This window comes from Ixodes scapularis, unplaced genomic scaffold (genome assembly GCF_016920785.2).
Source record: "Ixodes scapularis isolate PalLabHiFi unplaced genomic scaffold, ASM1692078v2 PGA_scaffold1__304_contigs__length_218370807, whole genome shotgun sequence".
Lineage (NCBI taxonomy): Eukaryota > Metazoa > Arthropoda > Arachnida > Ixodida > Ixodidae > Ixodes > Ixodes scapularis.
In genome coordinates this window covers 68187799-68202697 of record NW_024609846.1, presented here as the reverse complement: position 1 = coordinate 68202697, position 14899 = coordinate 68187799, and the positions used below count along the sequence as shown (strand labels likewise).

General features: G+C 47.0%; 1 protein-coding gene across 1 annotated transcript in view; it reads left to right on the top strand.

The window, feature by feature from the left end:
* LOC8041380 (sodium- and chloride-dependent betaine transporter) overlaps positions 1–14899 on the top strand; it is a 124022-nt gene that overhangs the window by 53794 nt on the left and 55329 nt on the right. Inside the window, exons 2-3 of the mRNA XM_029992822.4 lie at positions 7829–7963; positions 12016–12436. Coding sequence (XP_029848682.3) covers positions 7829–7963; positions 12016–12436 — 556 coding nt within the window. The remainder of the gene's footprint in view (positions 1–7828; positions 7964–12015; positions 12437–14899) is intronic.

Genomic DNA, 14899 nt, shown 5'->3' with positions numbered 1-14899 from the left:
GACGTTTTTACGCGTTGAGTGTTTTTCGACACTGGGGCCAAAGAGGAGAGATCCGTGACTTGTGGTGCGTGATCGGTGGCTACGTAGACCCGACGTCAATCACGTCGAAATAAAAATTAAGAAAAACAGACTACCGATTTATAACCTTATCACTGATTACGCCATTGAGGTCACGTTAACGATAGCCACCAGACCTCTATGGGAAAAGTGCGGCATTTTTTTTATTCCTGTTTCTTCGTATATGCTTCCGTGCGATTGAACATCAGTGTGCAAGCACGTTTATGAGAGCAGACTGGCATTCATCATTTATTGCAACCTTTTGTCACATGACGTTGCGCTAGAGCGCTCAGGTCGTTTCGTTGTCTCGACACTAAACTGATGTATGCATTTTTTTCTTTGCGTAATATTTTTTTTTATTTTTTATTTCTTTTGTTTCTTAATTTACCAAGAACATCGGACAAACCTCAGCAAGCCACAATAACTCGTACGTGGAATTCACCATCGTGAATAGAATGAATGGCAGATAAAAAATCCGAAATGCGCATGCTCTCCCTCTTTTTTGCAAACCTTATGCGGAATAACTCTAAGCCCTCCAAAATGAGAGCGGAAATATAATATTTTTCTTTGCACGAAAGAGATATTCAGAGGTATTGAAGGCACGGGTGTCAAACTGGTGCTTTTTGAAAATACTTCCTCTACAGACAATTTGGCGTGGCTGATTTTTTTCAAATTATTTAAATTATTTAATATTTTCATAGCCGGAAGAAAGTACCGGCCGCATCGGAGTCAACTCCTTGCATGCATGTTCTTAGTAACTGAATAGTCATGTACAAATTCTGTATTTTCAGTTCGAAGCGAATTCGAAACAAATAGTGGTTTTGGCCGATTATTTTCGAATCGAATATCGAATCGTTCTCCAAGCCTTGGAGAACCGTGCTGCATGCCTAAACGAACATTCAACTGAACTTGTAAAGGTCGTTCCCAACCTTCAACATGTCTTCCAAAAAGTTCAGTTAATTTTAGTATAGCTATATTTGTTAACTTTGGCCCGTAATTAACAAAATTGTTGCAGCTATCGTAATCGAGGGGGTTTATAAATCTGCATGCTTTATGCAGTTTTTTTTCTCGAAATTTCAAATTTGAAAACAACAAAAAGCACACGCACGAGCATGAATTATGAGCACGGTATGACGGTTGCCAGCCAAACACGCTACTGACTAAGGCATACAGAGACGCCTGCACGGCTTGAGAACCAGCGGGAGCTTATACGTTTAGCTATCGCGTTTCATTCTTAAAGGCGAAGATTTTTGTTTGGCAACAAACTCAGTGGCACCATCTATTGGATAGCCACGGCACACTTTCCTGTTCACGTATATTTTCTTATTTTTTACAAATCATTATTTTATTATAAGATCGAATAAAGTGTGACGGAGCTACAAGTGGCCATTTACTGCGAAACCCGTCGTCAAGTGCAGAACTGGAAGTGGTTGGGGGATATTAGCAGACTGGCGCCACTACATTTTAACTCACGCGAGGAGGGAATTATCTTACATAATCGCGGTGGGATAGCTCCGTCGAGTGCGCTTCTCACGGAGCACCTGTGCGCTGCGGAGAAGCAATACCCGCGGCACCCGCGAGCTCCGCGAGTATTGCTTCACCGCAGTGCGCAGGTACTCGGCTTGAAGTGCACTCAACGGGGCTAACTCGCCGCGATCAAGACTTCGAAAAGTACGAACATCGCAGTTCATGTTGAAGCGAGTTTCGAATAGCGTATTTTTCGAAACTAGTATTAGAAAATTCGAATATTCGCTCAACACTATAACTGAACAAAAAAAAAGTACATTAGTTTGATCATGCTGACAAATAACTGGGACCAATGAGCTTGATATATGCTATGTGTGTGTCACGTCACAGGATGTAATTAGGTCACATGATTGTTACGTCCCACCATGATATGGTGCCAGACGATGTCATGAAGTCACGGTCACATGACATCATGACATCACGTGACACCATGACGTTACAAAGTCACATGAAGTCATGCGACGTCACGGTGTCATGTGACATCAGGGCTTCCCGTGACGTCCTACTGTCACGTGACGTCGCGATGTTTCGTGGTGGTTCTTCGTGACAGTTTTTTATGATGGCTTTTCGTGACGGTTCTTTGTGATGATTGTTTCATAAAATTCGACTAATAAAACCCATACTGTGTAAACAAAAATTGAAGGTAACGGCTGGTTGTGGACAGCTGCCAAAAAGAAAGAGGATCCACGAAGCGGAGTCTTTTTCTGCGTGTGCCACGAAGTGTCATCAAAGGCTCGTTCTTGAGGCGGTGCATCGCCCCTTCAACCTGCCACCAACTATAATACGTGTCTCGCCCCCGGAACAGGCCGCAGTCGCGCTATAAGCTGCGCGTTGAGTGCACCATAAAGAATCGCAGCTGGGAATCGGGTTGAGAAAGGTCGGTCGCAATGGCTGAAGTTCAGAGCTATTGATACTGCTTTATACAAATGGCGTTCCTAACTTCCTACCGCATAGACCAGCGCGCTGTTTACAAACAGGGCCGCACGAGGTGCGGGCAAACGCGCAGTTTCAACGCATGATGTGAGCATCGCGCGTGCGCATAAACCAGATTCGCGCGGAGTGTAGCTTCTGCGCATGCGCCCTTCCAATAAGCAGAGGTGAGACGTCAGGGACGCGTGTTGGTGTATACGTCGATCGCCCTACGTGCCCCGGGGGCAGCACGCCAGTGTTGGCCCTACCTTGGCACAATATTGGGTTGATTGGATCTCAATACTGAACCCAATATTTGAGCGATACCCACTCCAACGTTGGCCCAATAAAAATTATGATATGTGGCCAATGATGATTTATTATCATGTGGCATTCCACTTTATCTAGTTAAATATCAATATCCGTAACCAATATTGCCCGTTATAAATCCCATTATTGGTTTCCAATAATTCTTCCTAATTTCCAATATTGGCACAGTCAAGCCTCGTTAATATGGACGACCCCATTCCCCAGAAGATATCGACTCATATCCAAAATATGTGTCGTTCGTGATACCGAATCAAGGTCAAAAACACAAAGATTGCTTAGCAAGCGCGGGGAACAATCACGTTCGCAGGTTTTATTTCGAGACTGGAAACCAACGACGGGGTGTACGCTGTGACCGCTTGGATTCACTCATATGGTTTCTTACGTTTCGGGACCTATTTCTGAAAACTGGTGTTGTTAATAACGAGACCAAAACACGCGAATTTTCTCTGTTCGTTTCCGGAGTAGCCGTCGATAATCCACACTGCGGGTTTCTATATTAACGGGGCAGGATTGCATGGCGACACAGCGGTCGCAAAAAAAATGTGTTCCATGTTGGGGGGTATCCATATTAACGTGGTTCACATTAACGAGAGATGACTGTATCCAATATATGTATACAAAAGCAAATTGTTCCGTGTATGCTTATACAGCCGGAAGTTAGTCTGCCTCAGTGGGCGTCTGGTGTCTCAGCTCTAGATGATTAAGTTAGTCACTGCGGTACAATCGCTCACCTGGGGTCTTTAACGTGCACCACGCAGTAGTAATACACGACCGCACGCCGGTAAAATACTCATCCAGATCGAAACGGGCAGGGTTGGGGATTGGTGTATACAGAACCAAAAAGAAAGGCGATAGGTTTCATTGGGAGCACCGTTTTACGGACGACAAAAGGTTGCCAAAAATTGCAAGTAACGTACTAAAGCACAGCCTTCTCTTCTTTAGTTTTGCATCAACCAAAAACTACGTGTAAGGAAAAAAATTTAAAAAAAATTGTGCTTAGTATTTCATGTAGTCGCCATTGACATGGGCAGTGTTCGAGGACGATGGACCCGAATAACATCGAGGGCGTCCCCGATGCTCGGGGGATCCCTCTTGCATCGCGTACACCGAGCGACACCAAATAAAAATAAAAAAAGGAACAAGGAAATCTGAGCAGGTGAGGCTCGATGGCTCAATCCGAGGTGTGTGTTGACATACAACCGAGCCTCACACAGCTGTGGGAAAGCCGGAAGTGATGTCATATCCTGTTGTGGAACGCGCCGGTTTCAAGGCCCGGCGTCGGAGAGTGGATACGGCGGCGTTGACGCTCGTCGCGGCGTCGCATACGTGCCACGTCAGCGCTGACGGACTTTGCATATTGCAATAAGAGGAATGAAAACAGGCTGCTCTACGGACAAACGCGACGCCGCCCCCAGTCACGGCAAATAGTTTTGTTACCACGTGCCTCAAGGCATAGGCGGAAAGCCCTCAAGTCTGGGGGAGGGGGGGGGGGGTGCCCCCTTCCCCCAGTTAAAAGGAAACCACCAATCAGGGTGAGAAAAGAGCACTGCGGAAGGGTCTTCTCTTGCTCTTCTTAACCTGCAATATGCTATAAATGGGCATGACCAATCAATCCCACCGTCCGGAGCGTGGGCAAGAAACGACATGCCGGCCTTAAATTCGTATGTTGTTGATATATATATACACAACACCTGTTTTCTTTTTCTTTTTTTAGGATTCCGCTGAGTTGGCCGCATCGAAAGGGTTGGGAAAGGTATCAGGATCAGTTTTACGCGTTTTACAACGCCGTCGGCCCACACGATCACCTGTGCAGTTTGGGGGGAATCAACAGAAAGTTGTTGTCGTAATATTTTTTGTACAGTTGCAGCACGAACGCGGGAAAACTGTCAAGTGGTCTGAACCACACGTACCGCGCGTTCAGTGCGTCTTCACGTTTAAACGACCGTCTTCACATTCGAGCGACAGCGGTCCGTAGACCACCACTTCCAGAGTTTACGCGTCGTCGACACGGTAATTGCGATGTGAAATATTTGTAGGCCTCTAAAGGTTTGTAAATGTGTAGTGTGTTTGGGTTATCGTCTCGCAGTAAGTGGTAGTTACAAGGTAGCGTTGACCATTGTAACCGGCAGCGATCGTCGATTTGTCATGCGTGATTCGCACGATACGATATTGCTTGCGATTTTCGACTTTGACGTCGAGCATCGCAGTTTTCGTCTAGACTTTTTCTTCTCTGCCCCAGCAACGTCGCAACTAAAATAAGGACCAGAATCTTACCATGCGAATCAGGTTTTCATTTTGTGGCGTCCACGCGGAATGGATGGTTCTTCGTCACATTTTTCACGCGAAGTTTTGCAGCGTATACGAGCCTTAGCCTTTTCAAAAGTAATTAAACAAAAATGATAGAAATATGTCAAATAAAAAAATTCCACTGCAAAACAACAACAACACGGGGACTTACGCGAACTCCCCATCCCAATAGTTTGTTGATGGGAGACGGCGCGCTTCTTCTAGCGGCGCCGCTGGGGGCTCGTCGGTTTTAAAAAACATGAGTTTGTCTATACAAACTTCAGCATGGAGTGTTTAGTGAATCTGGCACATTATACTTTCGTTTTCCAATTTAAGTTTAAGAATTTCATTGGTTAATGTCATTGTTACTTCCTATGTATTTATCTTCGTCGTTTTGACATGTTTTGTTTTATTTCTGCGATCTCAGCGATTGTCAAAATGAAGGGGTAGCTTATTGAAATTTCTTTCTCGGGTAGACAGAAATCTGATCAATTGATCGCTTCAAATACCCACGTGATAATCCAATTATTCCACGGAGGATGCGCCGGTAAGACATTCAAACCTATCACCTATGTCTAGTTACACGGAGTTATTTCTAATTGTAACGCTTTCAGATTACTTATATCACGACATCGTCTATTTTACTGTTGTGCATTTCTTGAAATTTGGAAACGATATCCATTTGGGTTACGAAAGGTTAACTTTTTTTGTCTCGTTTAATAATTTCTTCGCGACTACTACAGGTGCTTTGTCCAAGATGCCCACAACGGATTTTGTCAAACCAAGCACGCCACAGACTCAACCTTTTTTTTTTTTAATGCGACAATATTGAAAGCGAGAAGGAACAAGAAGCACAAAGAAGACAAACAATACGCTTTCTATGTGCCAGTTAAGCAACACAAAAAAACGAAGACCCGGGTGTTTAAGCGTATTCATGACGACCATCGAGGAGATCTCAGACTTAATTTAACTCGAAGCGCTGAAAGGAGGTTCGTTCTAGGCACAGGTGCAAGGCTCCGTCGTTATCTTATCGGACGCGGAAGACCAAAGCAAGAGCTCCGCCGTGGCCTAGACGGCTTCCAACGAGCGAAACATAATAAAAATACGAGAATATAATTGTCGGCACGCTTTTTTTGTTATCCATCGGGTAGTTCCTCGTCCATCTTCAGCAGACCGTCGAGGCGGAGAAGGCCTGGGCAGAAATGTTTCCTTCGTGGCGCGCGAGTACTGCGGCGTGTGCTTCACGCCTTTGTGTTGACTCGTGACCGATTACGACAAGAGCATACACGGGCGGACTGGCGCCATCTATCGGGCAGCTCTGGAACACCTCCAGGAATATTTTGTAGCATTTGCGAGATAAAATGTACGCACTATTTATGGGAAATATTCACCCTTAACAGGTGTCAGGATTGTTTCAAGTTCAAGGTGAAGGAATGAAGCGTAAAATATACGGAAATAGGAAATGTTCCAGGACTGCACGATAGAGCGCGCTAGTGTGTTCCCTCGACGTAAGCGGTGACAAACGGTTGCAACGCAGTCGATCATGTTCAAACGTAAATGTGAGAACAAGCATTTGAATTAAAACTAAAGTGGCATCTTCACGAGGGAACGAAAGACGCATTCTTATTTTAGTGCCTACGCGTCTAATATGGGGTAAAAAAAAATCACTTGGTTTAGACATTTTGACAAATTAATTATGCGCGATAGCACTTGATGGGGCTTTTAATGAGCAGCACTGGCTATCGGATTGATGTGCGATGTGACACCTGACAAAGGAATTGCGAATGTATTAAGGACTCGCTTCGTCCGTGCACTTCTGCTCTGGGCCATTGCGTCATTGTTGTTCTTTGATATGCTGCCGCACATACAATCTGACCATGAAATGCCTTAGCACTTACTATAGTAGGTGACAACTTAAGAGTTCAGTGGAGCTCGTCCCCCTTCTTTCCACTTTAGTAGAATGAGCGCCGAGGAGGAGGCTACCTTCTATCCAGCGTTCGTTCTGATAAAATGGAAAGAGGTGGGAGAAACTTTTCCTGGACTCTTAACCTGACACCGGCTATAGATTATTCTGCTAATAGGCAGTTCCTACCCTGCTGGGCAGCACCCTTACTCCGCGTGGGGCTACGCCATAGGTCGCACGTTAAACCAACAACTGCGCTCTGCTGCTGACACTCTCTCTCTCGTGGCCTTGCTACGGTGCGACCAACATCAATATGAGCAAGCAACGTTCTCATGTAAAACTTTCACTTTAAAATTACCTTGTAACTTCGAGGCAATAAATTAGAGCGCAGCTCTTGAGGAGGAGTAGGGAAGGGTACTGAGGGGGGGAGGGGTCATGTGACGTCGGAAGGGGGGGTCACGTGACCTTCTACGTGACCTGGGGTGTCACGTGACCTCGGGGGGGGGGTCACGTGACCTGGGGGATCACGTGACCTCCCAGGTCACGTGACCCCCAGAGAAATTTTTCCGCTAGATTTAGCGGGGAAATTTTTCTGCTGAATTTAGCGGGGGAATTTTTCTGCTAGATTTAGCGGGGAAATTTACCCATAGTGCACCGCGCGGATACGCCGACGGCGACGGCAACGCCGCTGAAGCCGGAAACGGGCGCCTAAGAGCTGCGCTCTAAAGCGCGCGCTCCTGATATATTGCTCGCATACGTTCCTAGGGTTGTTCATGATTGCGGACTATAAGCTGCCTTCTTTTGTTTTTTTCTCAGGTCCGTTCATGATTGCCTACCTGACACTGCTGGTTGTGTGCGGCATGCCAATGATCTGTATCGAGATGGCGGCTGGAAGGGTGACTCAGTCGGGGCCGATCGCCGCCATCGCCAAGCTCTGTCCTCTCATGAAGGGTAAGTAACCATGTATCCCACTACCATCTCTGCCGCTTGATTTGTTTAGAACAGTGGTTCTCAATCATTGGATCGGCAAAGATGACGGAGGACCCCGTTCGTGGTGAGGGGAAGGGAGGGGTATAAGTTAATGATGATAATTCTCTAATGAATTAGTAGAACTAAGGGCTAGTGTAAAGTAGAATTCTCTCATTGACATACACACGAGAAAACTCACCCGAAAATTATAACATTTTTTGTGAATCTGAGAGGAGACAACGTTTATTGCCGGGCCTGACTGATGAGGTAGAGCTTCGCGGACCCTCTTTAGAATGCCTTCGCAGACCCCAAAGGGTCCGCGGACCCCCATTTGAGAACCACTGGTTTAGAATATTTTCTTCTGGGCCGGGAGATATGGGGGATAGATACCGTGTTTTCGTGACTGTAGTCCACGCAATATGTAAGTTTAAACATTGAAATTTTACGCGCGGTGCGGACTATGCGTCCGAAAACTACGGTATTGTGTAACCATCTAGTGCAGCCGCGTGAATATTAGTACTTGCATTTTTTTTTGGTCAGGATTGTTTTCTGTCGGAGGAGTGATATCAGAAGTCCCTTTACAAAGGGAGACATGGAGGCCTATATGTAATTAAAGTCAACCAGCAAAAAGCTATGTGAGATATCTTATTTTCTAAAGCCATGGTTTTGAGTCTGTCCAGATAACGGGAATTCGTGCTTGCACGAAATCATTATTGTCAGAGCGGTTTTAAATATTCAACAGGTTTTTGACTCGCCTGTGTATGCATCTGGCAGGCATATAACAACGCGTGCTTGAGAAAGTATGGGAGACATTAGTACCAGTACTTGCGTAATATATTTACAAGAAAACGGCGGCATTGATTTAACGCATAGTGTTGTCGTCATGTCATCCATACCGCACATTATATCACAAAAAAACATTGAACCTAATTGTGTTAATATTCTAGTTGAAAAGTATATGTATGGATATTATTTAAAACAAGACATTTAATATCCGAAGATGATTTCACGAGAAGATTCACTTTCCTGATTTTTCTGTGGAAACACGCCATCTTTTTAGTGCCTCCAACTTAGCGCAACCCCTGCATAAATAAGTATTACTACGCTGTCCTTCTAGCCATTCCAGCTAGAGCATCATTATTGGTCAAACAATTTAATCTCAGTGTTTAAAATTAAAGTATAATGATGATTGAGATAATAAAAATAATACAAGGTCAACACGCGTTGATTCGCCGGCTATCGGTATCTGAAACGATATATTGCAATTAGAACCAACTTCATTTCTTATGCTGAACTTTCCGCGAGATGAAATAGTAAGTTACTTCATTTTAAAGATAATGATTAGTTATGCGTATAGTACTGGAGTTCAAAGATGTGGTGAGACGATGAGATGAGAAATAAAAATAGCCGGGTAAGCTTTGGTGACAGATAAAATAAAATACTGTGACTCAAGCCAACGCCGCCGAACACAAACATTATCTTTGGAAATTGAAGGAAACGTAAAAGTCTTATGCAATTCTGAATGAAACGATTCGATTTCAATGAAACGAATAATTTGGAATTTTGAATGTAATGCAAATTTGAACGAACGTAATCGAAGCGTCGGCGAGTCACCCCTCCGGCGCTCCACCTGCCTTGCCGTGTACTTCTTGCTCAAGCAGTTCGGGGTTTCCACTAGCTGTATGGGAAAACCACGTAGCTCCATTATCATTGCCTAGACGTTACATCACGCCCCACACTAGCTGGCGCCGACGTAAATATGTAAAAAAAAAAAAAAAAACGAGTTTGCGTTTTTTTTTAATACTGCATTTTACGTTTGTGCGCCGTATGTAACGGTGAGACTTATATGTATTTGTTTTTAACAAGAGTGGACCTTAACTTTGCATATATGCCACGGGCGTTATGCTTTTCGTTTGATTCGTTGGTGAGAATATTGAAACTGTGGCTCCTGCTTTGTTATACGATCATGATACACATATGCCGGCTTATCAATGCGTACGGCTTCGCCGCGACGATTGTACAAATATACGAGTGCGACTTATACAGAGAGATAACTTATAGACCTGAAGATGCGGTACTCGAGCCGACGGAGTCAACGTAATGCCTTGCGATCGTCACGTGACCTTCGGAAGCGGCGCAGCCTTGCGCTTGCGCGCGTGGTCACGTGACACATCCACACCGCTGGGTTGGCTCGTATGCCGTCCGTCCTATCGTTAAAATGGAATGTAGACAAACCTCTTCTCGACAATATCACTCATTTTGATTCGGCCTAGAGGACCCCGTCACGAAGTATATTTGTTTTGGCCAAAACAACCGCTAATCGACGCACTTTTGCCACTCATGTCAGCCGAAATCATTATAGATGTCTATAGCGAAAACGCGGAGACATTCTGGACGTGTACGACAAAACGTTCTGTGCTCGCGACTTGGCTACGGACTGCGGACTTCAGGTAGCACGAGGGGCACTTTTCATTCGTCGACCGCTACCGACGGCAGTCATTATCTTAAATGGTACCGACGGCCTTGGCGCAGACTCGCGCACGTTCCTCCTTCCGAAGCTCGTTCGCGTCCGCTATCTGCAGGCGGCCTTTTGTTCAACAGCACATCGTGGAAGTGCGGGGATGGGCAAACGTCAAAAGAGGCCGCGACCAACGGTGGCGACCACTGCACATTGCCCTTCTCCGCACCTCCCCGCGAGCGTCCACCCTGATGACACCTGCACACACGCAAAACTACCGAAAACAAAAACAAACAAAAAAGGGAGGAAGGAAAAAAAAGGGGGAGGGGGGGGGGGGCAGGCCGGGTATTATTATTGAACAATAAAAGGTTTTCGGCGAGTACGAGGCAATTGAAACCTAGAAAGGGCTAAAGGCTCGTTTATACACTTGCAACCGAGTAGGACCGGCTGAGACGAGACCGGTTTTTAAGCTCCTTGCGACGGCTTAGGACCTGCTCCGCAGCAGCGCATCCAGTCCTACGTCGTCGCCAGAGGCTTAAAAACCGATATTGTCTTACTCGGTCGTACTCGGTTGCAAGTGTGTGAACGGGCCTTAAAGATATAGTGCTCTCTAGAGGACTGTACTGAAGGCGAACCTGTCTGTACGGAAAGGAACTGAGGGAGAGGAGGAGATGCAAATACTGTCGGCCTTTGTCTCTGCCCACCGTTCGGACGCGTTCGAACACCGAACGGCGACGTCCGGTGTTCGAAGGCGAGACACTGCACGAGGAGCAGAGGACTCGCTTGTTCGCTCTGATTGGAGGGAGACACAGGGTGCAGACAAAGGCAGCTCGTCTTTGCGTTTATTCATTGATCCTTCCAATCAGGGCTCTGCGCTCCGACGCGCTCCAATCTCCTAATCTCCCTCAGTTGCCCTCCGTTTAGGGAGTATTCACTGGACGCCATATTTGTGGGTGCTTTTTAAAGCCCATGCTCAGAGCGAGGTCACATTAATAGGCTGCTAAGACCGGCAATCTTGATGGTGTGTAATGCACGCTGAAAAAGGACTGCGGAAGCTCGCCGTCAGCACGCGTTTAGCAGTCGAGTGAATAGTCCCTATTGTAGAGCTGCGTTGCTCATTCAAAGAAAAGGAAATGGGTACAGATGGAGACGTATTGCTCAAAGGCGAGGAGTATACACTTAGGCTGGAGAGTGTTAGGCTGTGGGTTTGTAAACTGTACATTGCAAGCTCTGTGACCACGATTTAACGTGCACACGAATACAAATAAAATATAGTTTATTTGTCTAATTTGAATCATAATGTATAAACGCTCTCAGCAAATTCCTGCCTATTGCTGACTTTCCCGTATCTCCCGTAACGAGAATCAATCAACTGAGAGTAACGATGACAACTCTCCACGCAAATCCCGCGGCCTTTATAAACATACACACAAGACAACTAAGCTCCGGTGCGTAGAATAAGAAATTATCATAACCTCGTTGATGAGTCCTGACCTATTGCATTAATGTCCGGGGGTAGAGTCGAAGAGTGTCCTGGTGAATTGGTTCAACATGGCTTTACCGGCACTCTCCGCAGGCGTGGGACTCGCTGGGGTGGCAGCCTCGTTCTTCATGAGCGCCCTGTACGCGGTGCTGTTCTCATGGGCCATCTTCTACTTCTTCAACTCGTTCCACGGCAACCCGCGCTGGGCGACGTGCGCCAACTCGTGGAACACGGCCAAGTGCAGCGAGGACCCCTACACGCTCGTCAAGAGCCTTTACGGCGGCTTCCAGAATCCCAACGCCCCGCCGCCGCCTCTGACCCTCCGGTTCCCCAACGTTACCAGGCCCACGGTGTCCAACTGGACGGACGTGAACGTGACCACGCCGGGATTTCGGATCCCGGACCTGGAGCTCGACATGACGCCGCGTCCGCGCGTGCCCCAGGGGGAGGATGACAGCTCGTGGGTCTCGTACACGCTCTCCAGGCACACCACGACGGCGCAGGAGTTCTTTGAGTAGGTAAAAGATACGGGAGCGACCTGGCTTCGTTGTATAGACAATTCTACAGTTACTAAATATGCTAAATACGCTTAGGCCGCAGTCACATTGCTAGTACACAACACAAAAGGCGTGTTTCTTCCTGTGTCATGGTCCTGTCACAATGGTCATGCAAAAGCTGTCGGCAGTCATGTTCCGAGCATAGCATGATTCCAACATGCTTGAGGCAGTTTGGGGTGCATCCATAAATACTCTCATCGTGTCTGCAGCGAACACAGTGCCTTTTGTGTGATGTATGGGCAGCGGGACTGCGCATCCATTCTTCGAGTCTCCTGTGAGCGCCGCCATTTCGGTGCTTGGTGCTGAGCAGGCGCCATTAGCGATCGTTAGAAATCTAAAATGCAGCTTCCTGCGCTTCAAGTTCTTCGGTGTCAGGAAGCTTAGGTATTGTTTTCTGTAATTACGAATGAGGATTCAGATAACTGGTAACAAAGTTTGTAGGCACCAAGCTGGCTGAAATATCAATGCTCTGCAGCGTTGTTTCTCTCGCGGCTCTAGACTATGCCAACGTGACTAAAACGCTCAGTTGGGGAACCCATCCTTGAAACCTGGGTCGCTGGCGTCCATCGAGGTCCGAAACCGAGCTAAATAAGATAACAGCGCCACTCTTTAGTGAGTCACTGGATTTTCGCAGAGTACCGAAACCCCCAGGCTCGAGGTGCCAAGATGGCGGCTCAATCTTTTTCTTTACTGCGGGCACCACAAGCTTTAAAAAAGCCATAATTTTGCGTAAAAAAAGAAAGAAAAAAAAACGGAAAAAGTTATATTACACCGGAGCTGTTAAGGGCTAGTTACCCCAGGATCGTGTCCCCCGCAAAGAAATGAAGACACCGAACTCTGGATACCTACAGCCATTTATGAGCGACGGCGGCAAGCCACGTATCTGGTTGCCGCCGTCGCTCATAGATAATGTCAGCCTTTCCACTCTGGCTCGCGGACTTACTGCCAGCCATTACTTTCCATTGTACAGCTCCTCCTTCTTCACCAGAGTGGAAAGGCTGAAAGCTTTTGTACGAACTTTTATTGGTGATTATACAGGCGCAATATGTTTTTTTAAATCTTTAGTATACAAGGCATGGCGGCCCAATTAATATTGCTTTTATACAACCATGTCTCACCGGTGACCTCAGGTAGCGCGTCCCGACCTGGGTGCGTCCAAACTTCGATAGCAGTTCGCAGCGCGTCCCGCACGGGAGGCGGGGGTTGTCATCCCTGAAACCCTTTTTACCATATCTGCTTCGGCGCAGAAGTAACCGATTAAAGTCAAAATGCAACCGTCACAGCACACGCTCTCCAATGCGATACTCCCTAACCGACACAGCCCTGTAGTTCTTCGAATGGCCTCTGCGGGAGAAATGGCGACGTTGCGATCGCCGTTAGCTCGGTTCTGGTGTACGGGTCGGTGCCCCTTTTTCAGAGAAGGCTCTATGGTAGTTTCCCAACTGAGATGTTCTAGTAACGTTGACCATGCCAAGTATCCAAGGAGGATAGAAAGGTAAGAGAGAGCATGACGCCAGCCGCGTAGCCTCTACAAGCCACGCTCCCTTGACCCCTCGCCTCTTTCTCAATTTCCTCGTTACTCTCCTCACTTATCAGGACACATCACGTGACCGTAGCTAGCCTCCGTCTAGCTATGGGGTACTACAATACACCACAGTCTAGCCTTCGATCTGAAAAAAAAACCTACCAAACGGAGCGCGCGCAAGCCTGCAAGGAATCCTTCTACAATCAACCATCCATCTCACACGTGACATGTCACGCGCACTAATTGCCAGAGAGATCTATGGTCATGTTGGCCACAACATCGTTTATAGACTTTTTATGACTAGGCTTAACCGATATTGCAACGTGCCCCCTCCTAGTACTTCTAACCTCCTTGCAAGTATCACATACTGCGCGCCGCCATCTCTTGTCTTCTTGGTTGTGCACTGCGAACGCTTTCTGAGCATTCGCAGTTGAAACCTTCTGCGGTATGTCAGACGCAGCGTATGCGTTCACAGCCCAGTGACTGGGCAAGTTTGGTTAGGCTGATAAGCACTAGAGAGGTGTATAGGCACAACGGTTGTGGGCAACCTGGCGATTCCAAGCGGTTGCCCCAGGCTGCCCCTCCGACAATCATAAGTGGTCATCTTGACCACGAGGAAGCCAAGGGCAACTGGCTGCGCGCGGCGCTCCGCCGCTGATAAAAGGCTGTTGCAGCGGATGCGCGGGGGCTGTTGGGATCGCGGCGCAGGTGATAGCGGTCATTAAATGTTTACGTGTTGTTGAACCGGTGTGCTGTGTCATTCTCCGAGACGGGTAGCAGCAAGGGAAATCCCACACGGTGGAAGAAAAGAGATATCTGAACGAGACCAGAAAGGAGGCCCAAATTTCAATCGGGCTTCGCGCGTCTTCCGTCAGGGGCACTGACTGCCTAGGGC